Source organism: Anabas testudineus, chromosome 19, assembly GCF_900324465.2.
Source record: "Anabas testudineus chromosome 19, fAnaTes1.2, whole genome shotgun sequence".
NCBI classification, from domain to species: Eukaryota; Metazoa; Chordata; class Actinopteri; order Anabantiformes; family Anabantidae; genus Anabas; species Anabas testudineus.
This window is the reverse complement of record NC_046628.1, coordinates 13,449,339-13,465,968: the sequence shown is the minus strand read 5'-3', so window position 1 is coordinate 13,465,968 and position 16,630 is coordinate 13,449,339. Positions and strand designations below refer to the sequence as shown.

The 16,630-nt window shown below is 37.3% G+C and overlaps 2 protein-coding genes across 3 annotated transcripts; one reads left to right on the top strand and one right to left on the bottom strand.

Moving 5' to 3' along the window:
- Positions 1-5,248: 5,248 nt before the first annotated feature.
- Positions 5,249-9,252, bottom strand: arl3b (ADP ribosylation factor like GTPase 3b). Its single transcript, XM_026351879.1, has 7 exons — positions 9,249-9,252; positions 8,321-8,406; positions 7,662-7,805; positions 7,180-7,296; positions 6,823-6,873; positions 6,410-6,595; positions 5,249-6,299 (listed from the first exon to the last, which is right to left on the bottom strand). The coding sequence occupies exons 1-7, from the start codon at positions 9,250-9,252 to the stop codon at positions 6,252-6,254; spliced, it is 636 nt and encodes a 211-aa protein (XP_026207664.1). The 3' UTR covers positions 5,249-6,251.
- Positions 9,253-9,285: 33 nt separating this feature from the next.
- On the top strand, positions 9,286-15,902 carry sfxn2 (sideroflexin 2). 2 transcript variants are annotated; one of them, XM_026350894.1, is made up of 12 exons: positions 9,286-9,419; positions 11,570-11,809; positions 12,058-12,228; positions 12,308-12,406; positions 12,678-12,753; positions 12,895-12,980; positions 13,831-13,891; positions 13,977-14,043; positions 14,127-14,176; positions 14,265-14,314; positions 14,421-14,468; positions 14,816-15,902. In XM_026350894.1, exons 2-12 carry the CDS (start codon positions 11,655-11,657, stop codon positions 14,913-14,915), a joined length of 963 nt encoding a protein of 320 aa, XP_026206679.1. In that variant the 5' UTR covers positions 9,286-9,419; positions 11,570-11,654; the 3' UTR covers positions 14,916-15,902. The 2 variants fall into 2 exon arrangements, with proteins under 2 accessions (XP_026206679.1, XP_026206678.1); XM_026350893.1 differs by lacking the exon at positions 9,286-9,419 and adding an exon at positions 9,527-9,725.
- The last annotated feature ends 728 nt before the right edge of the window (positions 15,903-16,630 follow it).

Below are 16,630 nucleotides of genomic sequence, written 5' to 3'. Positions count from 1 at the left end.
ACTCACGTAAAGGATAAGTTCACATTATTTTTCCAAGTCTGCCTTAAAATTATAGTCAGATATTAAACGTGAACACTGTTTTATTTGCTGTAACCACCCCCTTGTTCCTACTAGTCATAAACAGATCTTTTATTAAAGCCTCTACAATTCATGGGAAGGAAAGTAACTACAAGATCAGTATTGTGCAACAAGAACTGCAGCTTTGGAAAAATACAGACTTAATGTGGCTTATTTGAAGGTTGAAGCCTAATCGTGTCTTCAAATAAAATTTATAATTAGCTTTTTTACAAAACAAACACTAGATTTTGTCTCTTGTCACTTTAAATGCAATACGTAGCGTCTTTTGGGAGAAAGGCCTAAATTAACAGGAGGAATGGTTACAGCAAATAAAATGTAAATCTCAATCAAAATAATCCTCCTTTAAAATTGGTTGACAAAAGGATTTTTTTTTTTTTTTACTTTACATTAATCTGATATGAGGAAAAGCCCAATTTATAGGTGGGAACTGTGTTAATTTATTGTTTTGCTGAAAAGTATAATGAGAAGATCAGTAGCACTCTTCCACATACACAACATGTGTATCAAGCTACAGCTAGCAGCTAGTTAGCTTAGCTTAGCTTATTCAGCATGAAGACTGGAAACAAGGTAACAAAATCAATCTACCAACCCCTCTGGTACATAAAACCACATTGCCTCTGCAAAACCATTTTAAAGAAACAAAATAGAACAAGATATGATTGCATTGTTAGCTTTGGACAGAACCATGCTAGCTGTTTCTGAATGCTCCCAGTCTTTATGCTAAGCTAGGCTAACTTGCTAACAGCCATGAGAGTAGTATCAGAAACAGCTGCTATTAAGCTAAGATTTTTTTTAATCACAGTACGACCACTGTACAAAGCGTTTACCATGGTAAATCATGTACCATTGTACTGGTCATGGTGTAACCCTGTGCTGATGAAACATCCACCAACAATGTGCTGTTAATGATGCAGGTCCAGCTTATTAACTTGTACATAATTATGCAGCCGGTACTTCAAATACACAGTCTTTGCACACTTAACTTGCTAAGTAGTGTACATACAATTAAAAAGAATTTAAATACAACACTGGAATATTTAATCCAAAGTAGCTTTGTACTATTCACTTATATAATCATTTATTGTGCTGTAAATAATTTAAACTTGTGTTGACTTGAGTTGTGAAGGCTGTGAGGTAAACTGAAAGCGATAAAATCAAATGATATTTGCAAAGCAAATTAAAATTTGCACTTTCATGAAGAAATACTTTTATTTTCTGATTATTAATTATGCTTAGCATGTTCACCTCACCCTTAAAAGGTTTCAAATGAATCTCAAGATCTTTATACTTTCATTTTACAGTCAATCAAAATGTCAGTTTCTGAATGCCCTTTCGTTGCCTCCCATGACATCAGTGGTTAATTAGTACAAACATTTCAATCATATCGGTTCTTACTCCACCCTCGTCTTGCTCCCACCTCTTTCCCCTCTTGAGTTGGTGGAAGCAGAGATCTGATTTCTTTTTTCTTCTCATGTCAGCAAACCTCAGCAGAGACACAGGCGGCCAAGAGCTGTGGGGTCGGAGGTGCAGCATAAATTACAGCACTGCTTTTCTATCCCTCACTTTCTGACACACACGCACTAACAAACACTCCCTTCTCTCTCCTGACACACACATTTTCTCACATTTGTGCACACAGCTGCTGAACAGCTGTCTGATCCACGAGGAGAGACAGAAAGAAAGTCAGTGATCTGGTTGCGTACATCTCTGATATGTATCTCTGATACACATAAAAACCGTCTGGCTCCTTCAAATTACCCACACAAACTCTGTGAGAAGAAAAAAAGCTTTCATCCACTGATAAAACAACCACAGAACTTTCTGTCCTGAGTTTTAGTTCAACAGACATGAGATAAAATGTTAAAGAGAACAACAGAAAACAAAATAGTCTCTGTAAGTTTATAATCTCTAATTCATTAACGAACTTGAAAGAGAAGAGAAAGTTTCATAGCACAAAAATCTGGACCCCTTCATTCAGACATAAACAACTCCTGGAAGTTTTGGGAGTGTCTCACATAGTAGTGGCTCACTGATGTCCACAAATTGCATACAATATCCCAAAAATCGTATATTTCCTCTTTTCCTGTCGTAAGTGAACCTATCATTTGCCTGTGTGTACGGGTTTTACATTACTACAGTAACACATATGCTGTGTTCAAAGCCTTCCTACAGAATAGTAAGAATGGCAGTAGTTCCTACAGAAAGCACAAGTATTCTGACAGGAAGATGTGATTTGTTTATTATGTAGCCTAACTAAGCTAACTAGTTAGATTAGGCTAACATGTTAGCTAATTATTTCTGATATCCTTTTGAAGTATATTCTTAAATTTATGTAGTTTTGATATGTAAAACTGCCAGTGCCTGTTACATTGGCTACATTGGTTACACAGCTCTGCTGTGCTGCGTATGATGTGTTCAGGGACAGTACAGAGTGGAGGAACAGCGTCCTCAATGGGCTATATCTTCACTTTAAATTTATCATAATACATTAAATATGTTTGTATCTCGCTTAAGTTACCCACTTGCAATAAGCTTTCTTGTTTATGCTTGCCATAACCTGGTTGCCATAATCTGAGCAAATGATTAGAGAAGCCCGATTTCCCCAGGTAAAATTTTTCCTGGAGAGCGTAAATTTTGTGCACTTGTGCATGACAAAGATGAAAGAGTGGAGGAAATGAGAGCTCATTACATGGATCGATGCCTCCAAACAAGTCTATTGAAAGTCAGAGTAAAACTGAAACTCAAATACTGTGTGATTAATATGTTTCTTTTTAAATAAAACCAAAGCAATAGTTAAAACATGTTAGATTTAGTAATTATATAGTAAATTATGAGTTTAAATTATTCATATATTTAGTAATATATATATAATATATGTAGCTAGCTAGCTTAAACAGAGCTAAGCTAACTACTAGCACCACTGCCAGACTGTATTTTCTCCACTGTGTGAAGATAAAGTGAATTTTAAAGTTATTGGATCATAATCGCAGGACATTAATTCGCTTGAACCTTCCCTGTTGCTACCCAGTCGGTGTAACGTGAGCTCCTAGAGCGGTTTTAACACACAACTGCAGTGGGTTCAGATGGATTTGGTGATCAGATTAGCTGTATGCTCATCCCAATTTAATATGCTGGGTTGCGTGTGGCCACAGAGGCCGCTGTTGACGCTGCTCACTTCTAATAACATGAGCTCACTTTAAGTAAACCAGCTGCTGGCTGCTTCATAATTAGCATGACATGAGAGCGGTATGAAACTTCCCATCCCTTCCAGAAAGCAAATTAGCATATTTCATTAAATGTCTTCATGTTTCTAAATGTGTCATCCTGTGTGTATCATATTTTCCACAGTGCTTATGGAGGGCGTTAGGAGGCTGAAATGAAGAACAATATTAGCACATTTTGTCTGTGTGACAATGAGAATCTTTGTTAGGGAAGAAGAAGAGGCTGTTTAAAAGTCTCCGAGGTGAATCACATACAGTGTTATGCAAAACAAAACACACAGTACAGTACTGTTTGAGCAGCAGATACACACAGCTGAACCTTCAAATGTTTTCTTATGGGCAAGTATTTATGACTATATTTATGAATATATTTAAGATTAGTTAATTTCAAATATGAAGCTTTAAAAAAAAATTTCTGCCACAACACAAACAAATACTGGACTGAAAGTGGAAAGGAAGTAATCAGTCTCAGTGCAGTAATAAAGTAGTAGAAGAGGGATTTTGAAATATTTCTGTGTACAATTAGTAATTTTGATTTCACTTGAGTATATTTTAGTAGTAGTGTATCCAGTTACACTTAGAAATAAATGCATTACAATGCATCCTATAATGCATTGTATTTATTCAGCTTAAAAGTATTGTGTTTTAAATCACATTCAGATGGATTTAACAACACTCGTTTGAAGTGTATCATAAAAAAAAGAAAAAATGTGCCAGGATGTAGGTCGGGCTCTGCACTCTGACACAGATCGGTGCACTTACTGTGTGAATTGTGTGATGCTGTTGAAATAAATCTACTTTTAAGACTCAGTTATAACAAACAAACAAATATTACTTGGTATAATGAGGAAAAGTAAGATTTATATCAATGTAGTGAGGTAAAAAATAGAGTAATTCTCTCTCAAATTCAGTGAATTTAAAGTAGAAAATGGAAATGTTAAAGTAAAGTACTTCTCTAGTAGCAGTACATTTTCTGAAATATGACTGCACAAAATGTTACACCTTTACTGAAGTAAAAGTAGAAATACACAATTACAAGTAAAAGCCGTTAATTATAATAACACATTTTGTAAGATGATATAACTACTGTAACACAGTGGAGCAGATTGTTTTACTCTGAAATGTAAAAACACAAGTTAGATGTGAAATACTCAATTCATGAAATTACAGTATTTAAGTACTTATATTATATAAGTACTTATATTATTTATTATATACTTATATTAGATAAGTATTTATATTATATATTTAGTATTTATGTTTTAGTTTTATTTGTTAACCATTAACAGTAGGTGCTTCTAGTTCTATTTTATTCATACTAGACTGAACATTTTAAACTTTTATTTATAGCTGTAGTTACTTTAATAGTTTAAGATTTTACATATGAAACATGAGCTTATCTTTTATATTAGTTTTTAAATATCTGACAGTATATAATTAAAATTAACTCTACCACTAAACTCTTCCAATAAATTATACTTTACTTTTTATTCAATTAATCAATGCAACATTAAGAATAATCGTTACTTAAGTAATATTGTCAATACAGAGCTTTTTCTTGTAATTAAGGAATTTTCTACATTGTACTATTACTACAATAAGTACTTTATCTCTAACTTCTTCCTCTATCACTTTACTTGGTGCCTTTTTATTCTTAAATGTGTAACAGTTTCAGAGAGATGTTTTTAGATTTAATCACATATTAAAAATGAAGTAACAGTGAGTAAGTTCACAGTGATATATCCTTTGAATACTGAATTCACTGGCCTGTACTCCCCCCACCTCAGCTGTTGTCTACCTCAGTGGCCTGGTTCTTGTCACAAACAGCTGACTCCACCTGCTGTGTGTCCACTAGAACCTGGTAAGATTAACCAGAAGAATGAAACGTTCTTCCGTGCATGTTTGAGAGAGTAAACTAAAGATTGTCAGTGCAGTAAGGAGTTCTCAAAGTGTTTTTTAATAGTTTTATTCACATACAGTACCTTCAGTTCTGGACAGATTACATTCAAGAATATCAAAAGGAAATACCTAAAGAGTCTTGAGACTTCTCTCACTAACCCAAAGAGCACAGAGAAATGCATCGGGACATACAGTACATAGAGCACGCCTCTGTTAAAAATCTGCCAGCACATATTAGATATGCAAACATTATAGACTACAGCAGGTTAACATATACTCTATAACATCTGCATAATGTAACATATGACCACAGGGCCGAGCTATTTACATTTGATCCAAAAATTTAGTTCCATTTAACCATTTAATTTCATATTTTTTATACATATTAACATGTACACTATTTTTCTTTAGTGGGTAGATTTAGACGATGTCTCCAACAACCTTGAAATCCCACACACACATACGAACACATCACACTAGTTGTTTAAAAAGCACTCTACGCTCTACTCCACCATAAATAAAACAATTACAAAAATATACCTCACTTCAAACAAAGCCATAGCAGGAAAAGAGCTTATAGCCATCATGGAATGGTAAAAAAAGCTAAATATGTCTGTAAAAATGAGATGGAGGAAAAAAGATGATGGAGATGGGAGGAGGTGTGGGGTTTCCAGGGCAGCCCGTGAAGAACAAGCTGGAATTCCAGCTGAAAAACAGCAGGTTAATGGGAATGTTTGAGGTTGTGGCTGGTGGCTGGGATTGGCTGGTGGCGACATGGGTGGACTATGGAGGTGTGGAGACGGTCGGTTTCCCGGCATGTGTTCCCTTTGAAGGCAACCCCCCCTCCTCCTCTTTGTAGACATGTTGAGATTAGTAAACATCAGCGATACAGGAATGCAGAGGGTTAAAAAGTCGTTGGGTTAGTAGTGTTTACATTCACAGGTATATCCCATCATACTAAGGCTCAGGAGGGTGCAGTGTGTCAGTGTGTGTGTGTGTGCGCGTGTGTGTGCTGCTGTGCTTCTCCTGAGAAACACACAACTAGAAGCAATGCTATTTTTTCTTGGAGTTGACGCTCTTGCAGACCCAATTCATGCCCTCCTGAAAGTGGATTTATTAGAAACAACAGGACAGTGAGTATAAGAAGAATAAAAGGAAGCAATAAAACACATAAAAGGAAATTAAAGAAAAAAAAAAAAAGCTCAGCTCACCTGAATTCCCTCACCGGTGAGGGCGGAGCAGGACTGGATCTGCCACATGCGATCCCGGATGGTGTGCAGATTGAGACCCTCTGCGATCTCAGAGGCAGGAGCGGCTGTCAGCAGGTCCTGTTTGTTCGCAAAGATCAGCACAGGAACTCCGCTCAGCTTCTCTTCATCCAACAACTCAGCCAGCTCCTGCATAAGGACATAATCTCAGTTACATAAAAATTCCCTTTAACAGTTTGTGAAAGAAAATGTTCAACTGTCCATCAATCTTAAGTACTGGTCAGTAATCAGAGACCTCAGTCTTTCATTTGACATCTATTTTACTTATTCAGATGCACAATTACGGACATTGTGATGGAAATTTTTTTTGTTTTTTATGACATTTTATAGAAAACAGAATAATCAATGACACATACCTGTCCTGTTTCTTCAAACCTCTTTCTGTCAGCGCTGTCAATGACATAAATCTGAAACAAATGACAGTTTACTTTGTTAGAAAGTAGAGAGCTGAAATGATTAGTTGACGGTTAATCCGCATCTATTTTGATCATCTGTTATTTCTTTAATTTATTCTTGAAGAAAAATTACATTTGCTGGTTCCAGCTCAAAAGTGATTGACAATCAGTGATTTACTGCTTTTCTTTGTTATACAGCACAAAAATAAAACATTTTTTATAATTTGCTAAATTAGCAAGTCCTTAGTAATTCTTTATTAAACAACAACTTCACTAAGGATATATAATAATATGTTTGGCGCATCAGGTTTCACTCACCAGCACATCAGTGTTTTCAAAGTAGTTCCTCCAGTACGGTCTGATCTTCCTCTGTCCTCCAATGTCCCAAACATTCAGTTTAAAACCCTGAGACTGGACGCTCTTAATGTTGAATCCCTGGAGAGGACACAAGGATCAGTTCCAAATTCCTTCTGCAACTTGAGAACAACCCCTGAACATGCAGCCACAGATACCTCTGAGCTCCACATCATGGAGCCAGTCTGGGATTACATGAAGAGACAGAAGATACTAATACTAAGACAGTCTAAATCAACAGAAGAACCGTGGCAAATTCTCCAAATGCTAAAATGACAGAGAAAAAGACACCAAATGCATATTTGATTAAGTTTTTTTGTGGTTACTGTATTCTTTTAATGGCGCTAACTGATCAATTTTAGCATTATTTTTGAAAGCATCATCACATTACTTTCTGTTCATTAAGCTTTTGCACATTTCTGTGTGTGTGAGTCTGTTCTCCGTACCTGCGTGGGGGTAATGTGGCTGATGTCCTCAGATGCCAGCTGTTTGAGCAGGGTGGTTTTCCCTCCATTGTCCAGACCCAGCAGCAGTATCCTAACCTCCTGGTCTGGTGTGCTTTTTAGCTTACGCAGGATCGACAGCAATCCCTACAAAAGATAACAGTCGAGGGATGTTACTTTACCAGGAGGACAGGGGGAGCACTGTTGCAGCAGACCTCCATTGTAGAAATCTTCCTTGCATCCTACCGGATCCTCACTTACAGGCCGTGCTAGTGCATTTCAACTCCACACTGTGGGTGAAGATTATGCACAAGCACTCTCCTAACGATACCAATACGTGAAAGTAACAGCAAATCTTGTGACAGGGTAGTTACATCATCTTATTCCGTTTTCTTTTCCTTGCAGGATATCTGATTGAACGCAGGGGACGCAAATGGGAGCTAAACATAGCTAACATGCTAAGCTAATCTCCTGATAACTGAACGAAGCAACAAGCAAGCTGTAACAGCTGAATGTTTTTTTTTCCTTCTACGAGTTGCGGACGTCGAGAGACATAAAAATGGAGCACAATACAAGAGAGTGATAATTAAAACGAATATTGGCACATCTTCGGCTTGTTTTTATACAACAAATAGCTAATTATTGGGTTAAATTCAACTCACCATCTTGTTGCCTTCTCTCCTGGAGACGCCGCCGAGGGTTACTAAGGGGGGTGACGTCAGACGCACAGTTACGCACAAAACTCGAGCTCATGTTAGATTCAGAGGCTGTCGGTAAAAATGGGAAGCGCAGAAATGTTCCTATGTTCCTCCAGGGTGTTTTACCTCTAGTGCCAACATTTTAGTCACGAATGAACAAACCCGTTTTTTTACCAAATAAAACATCACAAAAAGTTATCACTCTCTTACTAAATCCAGAATATTTGGATATTTGCTTCATTTTATTGGCTCTATATTGGCTCAATCCAAGTGAGAATACAGGAGTGAGTCTTTATTTGCCAACTGTTAGTATCTTTTATTATTTTAGGCTGTCTATACAACATAGTTCATGATGATCTACTGAGATTATTGTAATTTTTCTGAAAATCACTGCATAGTCCCTGGTGCCTCATTCTAGATGTTTTGGATCTGATCATCCTCCAGGGGTCCCAGCCTCTCTCTTGTCTGTTGCTACCCTTGCTTGTTTGTTTTGTTTCTCCTATATGTGTACATGGTATCCTTAAGTTTAGTCTCTTGTGTGTTTGTGTAATCTGTCCTTTTTCAGGTTTTCAATTGAAAGAAGAAGGCGTCATGTTGCTCAGTTCTTATGGCTGCTCAGTGTTCTCCTGGATCATATTTTCATGTTTACAATCTACAATGTTGTCATTCTGATGTCCATAATATAAATTTACCTATTGCTCTATTCTGTAGTTGACACTGCATCTTTTTTTCCCATTAATAATTTTAAGTATTACATATTTTTGGGAGGATTTCCTAAAATAAGTTATATAAGATAAGAAGTTCTTAATAATGATCTATATAAATAAAATGTAACTAGAGCAACAATGAATGAATGCAACATGAAGTGAACGCTTTCTTCCCGCTGGGTTACTCATGATTACAATTTTATGAGCTGACACGCGAACGCAGCATTAAGTCCAACTATGGAGGACGAGTTTATTTCTTAGCCTGTTTGCAGTTAAATGTTTAAATTCTAACTTAAAGTTACACCAACAAACAGCTGGACGTGTTTCTTTTTTGTGCACGCTTCGTGCCTGTCACAGTAAGTTACTGCATATTTATTGGATTTCCGCATTTGTCGCAGAATAAACGAGTCATCAACGAGGAAATGAGCTAACCTGGCTAGTTAGGTAACAGTAAATGGCGGTGAAATAAAGCAGACTGACCCAGGTTATTAACCGTGTGCAGTGTGTGTTTTTATTCTAATGAGCTAATAATAAATAAATAAAGTGTCCGGAAGTAGTCGCCGATTGGTGGACGGTATGCCACGTGCACACTGGTCGCCACTCGAGCACGTTTGCTTCACCTGGCAGGTTGATTTGTCCGGTGCTGGTCCGGTCTCTCTCAGGTATGTTCCGGGTTTCTGTCCCAGCAGGTTGCAGGCTGTGTGTCGATGCTTCTGCCCGCGTTTGTTTGTTTTCGCTGCTGCAGAAATCAGCAGGTAACTCGGGGAATGTTGCATCAGCTGCAGCTGACACGGCTCCACTCTTTTCTGCTGCAGTTTGCTCGGTAGATTCAACACAGCAGCTCACACTGTGCAACGTGTTTCTCTATTACAAGAATTAAAAAAATTTTTTTTATTTGTGTGTTAATGAGCAGGTCGTTATCCAGATGTATTCAGGTGTTGGCTTTGTTCTGGCCTGCAGATCCAGTTTGTCAAGGCTCTGTTCAACCTAAAAACAAGCTTCAGTTAGCAGTGGTGAAAAGTAGGTTTAATCCATGTACAACTACTGTCTTCAGTTTTTTCTTTTCATACCACTTTATGGAAAATACTTGGAAATACTTGTTTGTCCACAGTATGTACTTGGAAGCTGGATTTCCTTACAAAACATATGGCTGAACATCCACACCTACCAGTTGGTACATAACAGACATATTATTATGTTTATTTATCTTGATTTAGCTTGTTGTCCATGTGTATCTACATTATTGGTACTGTGTGTAGGAACATTGAGAGCCACTAGAAACCTGAGCTGTATAAGCAAACACAAGTGGCCTTATGTTTGTTATTATCAATATAATCTGTTAAATTAGTAGTTCCATTTTATTTGTTTTCTTTTGCTTGACAGCTCTACCAGTTTACTATTTAATATTACAACATGGTATACAGCTACATTTATACTTGGCTCAGGTTAATTGTTTCCCACAAGGTTCTGCAAGACTTTACAGCTCCATAAACAATCCACTTCCAACCAGGATGAGCCTTCAGAGAGCACTGATAAATTCTTCCCTGCACTTTATTTACTGAATATTAACACACTCACGGAAAGTTTCTGTTGCTGTCAGATTTGTCTTCACATAATGCCTGCATTGAATAATTAGTAATATGGTGATGAAGGGATCTCTGGTTGGATAATAAGAAGCAAAATGCTGCAGCTGCATAAAGCCAATACGATAACCTGTGGAACCATTTACCAGGGGGTGGTCAATGATTTGTAGTGGAAGTTTGGGCCTTGAGAGTTTTCAGAGAGGAACAGGAGGTTGTGTTTACTCAGGGATATGGTGGGTTTGAACCCAGTGAAACCTGTGAGCAAACAGCAGTTATGGGGGCTGGAGCCAGAAAAGTACGTAACAATAAACTCAATGGTATCTCCGCTGCAGCTGATTTTCATTAGTGTTTAATCTGCCGACTCATTTGTTTATTGAGATCGATTGAGAGGCTGCAACATTGAAAATGGTTGAATTTGTTATTCCAATCAACTAATTGGTCAATTTAATTTAATTTGGTTTAATGCAGTTCTAGGTACGTCTCTGTGTAGGCAGTAAATAGAATACTTTGCATTTAAGGCTGTGTTGTTTATCTTCTGTACTTGTGTAAATAATTAATTGTCTATACAGTCATAAATTAGCAGATAAAAGTAGTGACTGTGTCAGATGTCTACCTTTGTCATCTGTAGTATTGTGTCAAAGGTAAAAGGACAATAAATGGATAGTTTGGGAATTATTGTTTAAATATCTTAAATGATCATAAAAACAGGTGCTGATTAACACACATTACTGTAAATGTGGGAATGTGACTTTAAAGGTAAAATTACATGTCTCTCTCTGACCTACTGAACTAAATATCTGTTTTGCTGCATCAGCTCAGCTGGTTTGAACTAATAAGACATAAACATGAATCAGCTTGTGATAAACTGAGACCTGCATCTAATGAACATTTAAATAATCTTGTTTTCTGTTTTTATCATCCAGGTTTCGACTGCAGTGCTGCTGTGTATCTCCACATACTTGTGACTTTTTAATGACTTGAGCTGGGACTTCTTTTTAAATAACCACCATGGCTTTCCGCTCATTTGACATTGACGCACCACGATGGGATCAGTCTACTTTTATGGGCCGACTGAAACATTTCTTCAACATCACCGACTGCCGGACAGCACTCCTACCTGACTCACGCTTGGATGAGGCCAAAGCTTTAGTAGAAAGCTGCAGGTAAGAAGATGGACACAGGAAAATAACACAGTAAATACGAATCTCATTAGTATTAAAAGAAACTAAATGCAACTCTTGTATGATTTAAAGAGAGAAGAGTAGACAGTGAGATGGAAGCTCAGCTGAAGTTAAACATTTGTGAATGATGGATTCCACTAACAATAAAAAAAAAATATAAACACCTAATGACTGAATGTAACACCTAACATCCTGTGTTAACCTTTGAGTGTGCTTTTGATGCTCTACAGGGCAGGATCGATCCCTCCTGGCACTACAGAGGAGCAGCTCTACTTTGCTAAGAAACTCTATGACTCAGCCTTTCACCCGGACACAGGAGATCGTATGAACCTCATCGGCCGCATGTCCTTCCAAGTCCCTGGAGGCATGGCCATCACCGGCTTCATGCTGCAGTTCTACAGGTAGCAGCAGGCTGCGTTTTACCACATCGCACAGTTTCACAGAGGAAACTTTAGAGGTTTCATAACTGTCTGTTTCTAGGACAGTTCCTGCTGTGGTGTTCTGGCAGTGGGTGAATCAGTCCTTCAACGCTCTGGTCAACTACACAAACCGTAACGCTGCCTCCCCGATCACGCCAAAGTAAGATCCAGAGAGATTCAATTTATGTTTGTTGTTTCAAGTGGCTCTTATCTGGATTCAGTCCTAGAATGATTTGTACTTGAGGACAAGAATATGAAACTGATGTTGCATGAAGCCCATTGTGTGTATCAGTGAAGTTAAGTATGTTGAGTACATGTTGTTATCGAGGGCAGCCCTAATGACAGGTGAATAATAGTTAAGCTCAGTGTTTGCCAGTATAATGTATATATATATAAAGTATATACAGCTCTTGTCCTTTTGTGTGTCTCAGGCAGATTGGAGTCGCCTACGTTACTGCAACGAGTACAGCATTAGCAACAGCAGTCGGCCTTAACCTCTACACAAAGGTACTAACACCACTGACTGTTTACTGCGTGAAATTGAGATGTTTATGTATCATCTCACTAGTTTTAAACAGTGAAACAACTCAAATCTTGGTGCCACAGCCTTGGGTACTGATTTATTATTTATTTATTTATATCCTGCAGAAAGCTCCTCCTCTTGTGGCTCGCTGGGTCCCGTTTGTAGCCGTGGCAGCAGCCAACTGTGTTAACATTCCCATGATGAGGCAACAGTGAGTCCTGTTGTGTTACTCTTTGAACTATTTGTGGAGACAGGGATTATTGCATGTTGCATTGTGCAGATTTCATAGGTGGAATGGTGTGTTGAAATTAAAGTGCTATTATCAGAGCAGACACTTCACAAATTATCACATTAACTTTATCTCAATGGGCTTAATATCATAAATACACTAAATACAAATTTCCTATAGGACAGAAATCAGGGATACCCTAATGGTAGCATGTATAGATCAAAAAAGCAATGGCCCTAAGATTAATCCTTGTGGGACGCCTGATGACATATTGCAATAATAACGTTCGTGAAGTACCAGTATGTGTTTTTGTGGAGGCCAAACATATTTTCTGTCATATAGAAATACAAAGAGCCCCCTTTCAAAAGAATTCAGACAACATCAATTGCTTATCATTCACTGTAGACTGAACATATTTGAGTTTAAGATGAAGACAAAAGTTCTGAGTTTCTGATCATATTTTAATGGAATAGACACCTAAATATTTTTAAACAACATATAACACAGCATGTCCTGTATTAGATGACCCAAATTTTAAGTGAGCATAAGTACTGGAACATATGACTAACAGGTGTTTCTTATTAACCAGGTTGGTCAGATGAGAGTGATTGTTTAAACAATAAATAGCTCTAGCTAGCCTGTACACACTTTTATATGAAATATAACTTTTATTGTGGTAAAAACTAAATGTTCACCCAGAAGATCCCTAGCTTCTACAGTGAAATCAAAATTATCCACTAAGTAACATACTTTTCAACAGAGGACGGGTGATAAGAAAACCACACCATCCCTTTAATTTCCTGTTCACTATCATTTTCTCTCTCTTTATCAGGGAAATTCTGAATGGCATTGCTGTCACAGATGAAAATGGTAACAAACTGGGCCACTCTAAGGTCAGAACTGTACCCACTTCAATTTTTAATGCACAAAAGTTTTCTTTAACAGTGCATAAATTGTAAAATTAATTTTTGTTTGTAGAAAGCAGCAATAAAAGGCATCACACAGGTGGTCATCTCTCGGATCACTATGGCTGCACCGGGAATGAGTATGCAAATTTTAAATTTATAAGTAATATTTTGAGCGTATTATTCTCTTTCTTGTTTAATGTTTCTGGTTTTCTCTTGTCAGTTATCATGCCTATCATCATGCAGAGGATGGAAAAATTAAAGTTCATGCAGGTTAGATCTTTGCTCTCACTGTCATCCTGCAGCTAAAGTCCACATCTGTAACACAAGTGTCATCAAGTATTGTTCTGCTTTTTCACAGAGAATCACTTATCTCCATGGACCAATTCAAGTTATGATGGTGGGGGTGTTGTAAGTAGAGCGGGTTTTAGAGGTTACATTTATCAGAATTTCATTCATATTTCATATTGTAAAAATTAAAAAAAATAACTTTGTTCTTTTGTTTTTCTTTGTATAGTTTGATCTTCATGGTGCCGGCTGCCTGCGCCCTGTTCCCTCAAAGATGGTAACAAATGTGTTCACTAACCAACATGTGTAGCTTATAGAAATAATGCTGCATTAATAATAAACATTATTAAATATGCTCAGCAAGGCTTTAAGGGAGATATAGTTTTAAACGAAAGAAAGAAGCTGCTGTTTATTGTCTAATTCTGCTGTTAGTTATTCTTTAGTGAAGAAATCGTGTGCTCATTAGCAATGATTACGACAGTTTGTTCAGTCTGTAGGGTTCTGCATAAGCAAACAGACCAGGATTAGCTTGTTCTATCAAACAAACCCTGACCCTGTTTTTCTTGTTTCTTTCTTTTTACCTTCTATTCACGAACGCCATCGTCTCCATCTTTCATCTTACAGCTCGATGGCTGTGTCGAAGCTGGAACCTGAGCTGAGAGACTCCATCATATCTCAGTATGGAGACGGCGTACAACGAGTCTACTTCAACAAAGGCCTCTGAGGCTGAGAGGGGTCTGATTAGCATTATCTATTTGACACACAAGACCAGATACATCATGTTTCATTCTCTAATCCTTAGTCATGAGAAAATGTTAATTTCCTTCATCTTCTTCAAAACAGTTCTTATGTACGGGATCTCGCTGTGGCTTTTTTGATAATGATTTCACTTTTTCTTTTTTCTTTTTTATCCAATTCTGATTGATTAGAGGTGAATTATATCTGTTTTCTGACATTACACATCACAGATAAAGGGGGCACTGTACTCCTGCTGAGAAACCAAATGATCTCACCTCAGGAACACTGCATTACTTTTCCACATTACTGTAAATCTCTCTCTCTGTCCTTTTTGTGGTGTCCTGTCTGTAGTTGTTTTCTTTGGCTGTTATATGGAAAATGCTCCTTCTGTCTGCCAAGCCTTGTTAAAATCTGTGCCTTTTACAAATTGTAGGATAAACCATGTTGCTGGTTTGTTTTTTAAATACATGTAAATCCACAATGACTTTGTGGAAGTAAAAATTTATAAATGTGGAGGATGCTGCCCTCTTCTGCCAGATTGGAGGTAGACATTTCAATGGTTGCATGATTTATCTGACGGGTTTGCCAGTTGAATCATTTCACTGTGTAAACTTACACCACAACTTTGAGTATAAGCTGGAATAAAACCATGCAAATATTCACAACACAATACCACGCTGAAGTCTTTTTACCTTTTCTTTATTTATGATAAAATGTAGTATTAAGATCAGGCAACACTTGCAAGATTGAAGAGGTTGTCATGTTTTAGATTTAGGTTGTTTTTGATGACCTTTGTGGAGAAACTGAGTCATAATCTTAGCAGCTCCCAGACACAAGGACAGATGCAGAATCAGCATCTGCAGTGGCAGATTTATGAGAGTCACATGGATATCAGACCATACTGGATGTTGCTGATGGGTTTGTACTATAATAAATTTATTCTCCTGTTTCTGGCTAAAGCTATCGTCTGTGGATCATTTATTACTAAGAGCCATGAATATGCATATTAAATACATTAAACACAATGTACAGCACGTCATTGGCTACTTACAGCAGGTTAGCAATTTGCATAGCTGTGTTTTTACAATTTACCTCGTACCACTTATCCAAGTCACACAGATTAAGAATGCAGACATTTAACAGTTACAGAAATGCGACTTTACCTTGCCTTAAGAAGACAGATGAAATTATTAATACAAAACATTGTTTAGAGCAGAAACCTTTGTTTAATAAAAAAAGAACTAAGACATGCATTTCAATGTTGTAGCTAATACATTCGATATTTTGCATATATAAAAGTAAAACTGCTGTTTCCACTGTATTATCAAACATCCATACACTGCTGAGCATTGAATTGGTGATGTGCAAGGGGAGTTATAATAATAATAAATCATATTGTACTCATATGTAACCTCAAAAACTAAATGTATGAATTAAATATATAAAGTAATTAAAAGTGGGACCTGTACCAGCTGCTAAATTATTAATTAATATCCAGTAATATTAAATTAAATATGTATATTTTTACTCTTGATAGTACTGTTGTACTTTTACCTCACTGAAGTATTGATACTTCTAACACCCTGATGGATCAGGGACCCTCAGGTCCTGAGACCGGGGGCCGAGGACGCAGCGCCCCCTTGCGGCCTCACCGGGCCACTATCACCGGGGGAGGAGTCCTGCGGACAGCTTTATAAAACC

Excerpts from the sequence above, each read along its gene's own strand:
- arl3b (XM_026351879.1), bottom strand. Across the intron at positions 6,874-7,179 it reads TTGAAAACACTGATGTGCTG|ATTTATGTCATTGACAGCGC; the intron begins GTGAGTGAAACC and ends CATTTGTTTCAG. Across the intron at positions 6,596-6,822 it reads GGTTTGAAGAAACAGGACAG|GAGCTGGCTGAGTTGTTGGA; the intron begins GTATGTGTCATT and ends GTCCTTATGCAG.
- sfxn2 (XM_026350894.1), top strand. The coding sequence starts at position 11,655 with ATGGCTTTCCGCTCATTTGACATTGACGCACCACGATGGGATCAGTCT. Across the intron at positions 14,044-14,126 it reads TATGGCTGCACCGGGAATGA|TTATCATGCCTATCATCATG; the intron begins GTATGCAAATTT and ends TTCTCTTGTCAG. Across the intron at positions 14,315-14,420 it reads GTTATGATGGTGGGGGTGTT|TTTGATCTTCATGGTGCCGG; the intron begins GTAAGTAGAGCG and ends TTCTTTGTATAG.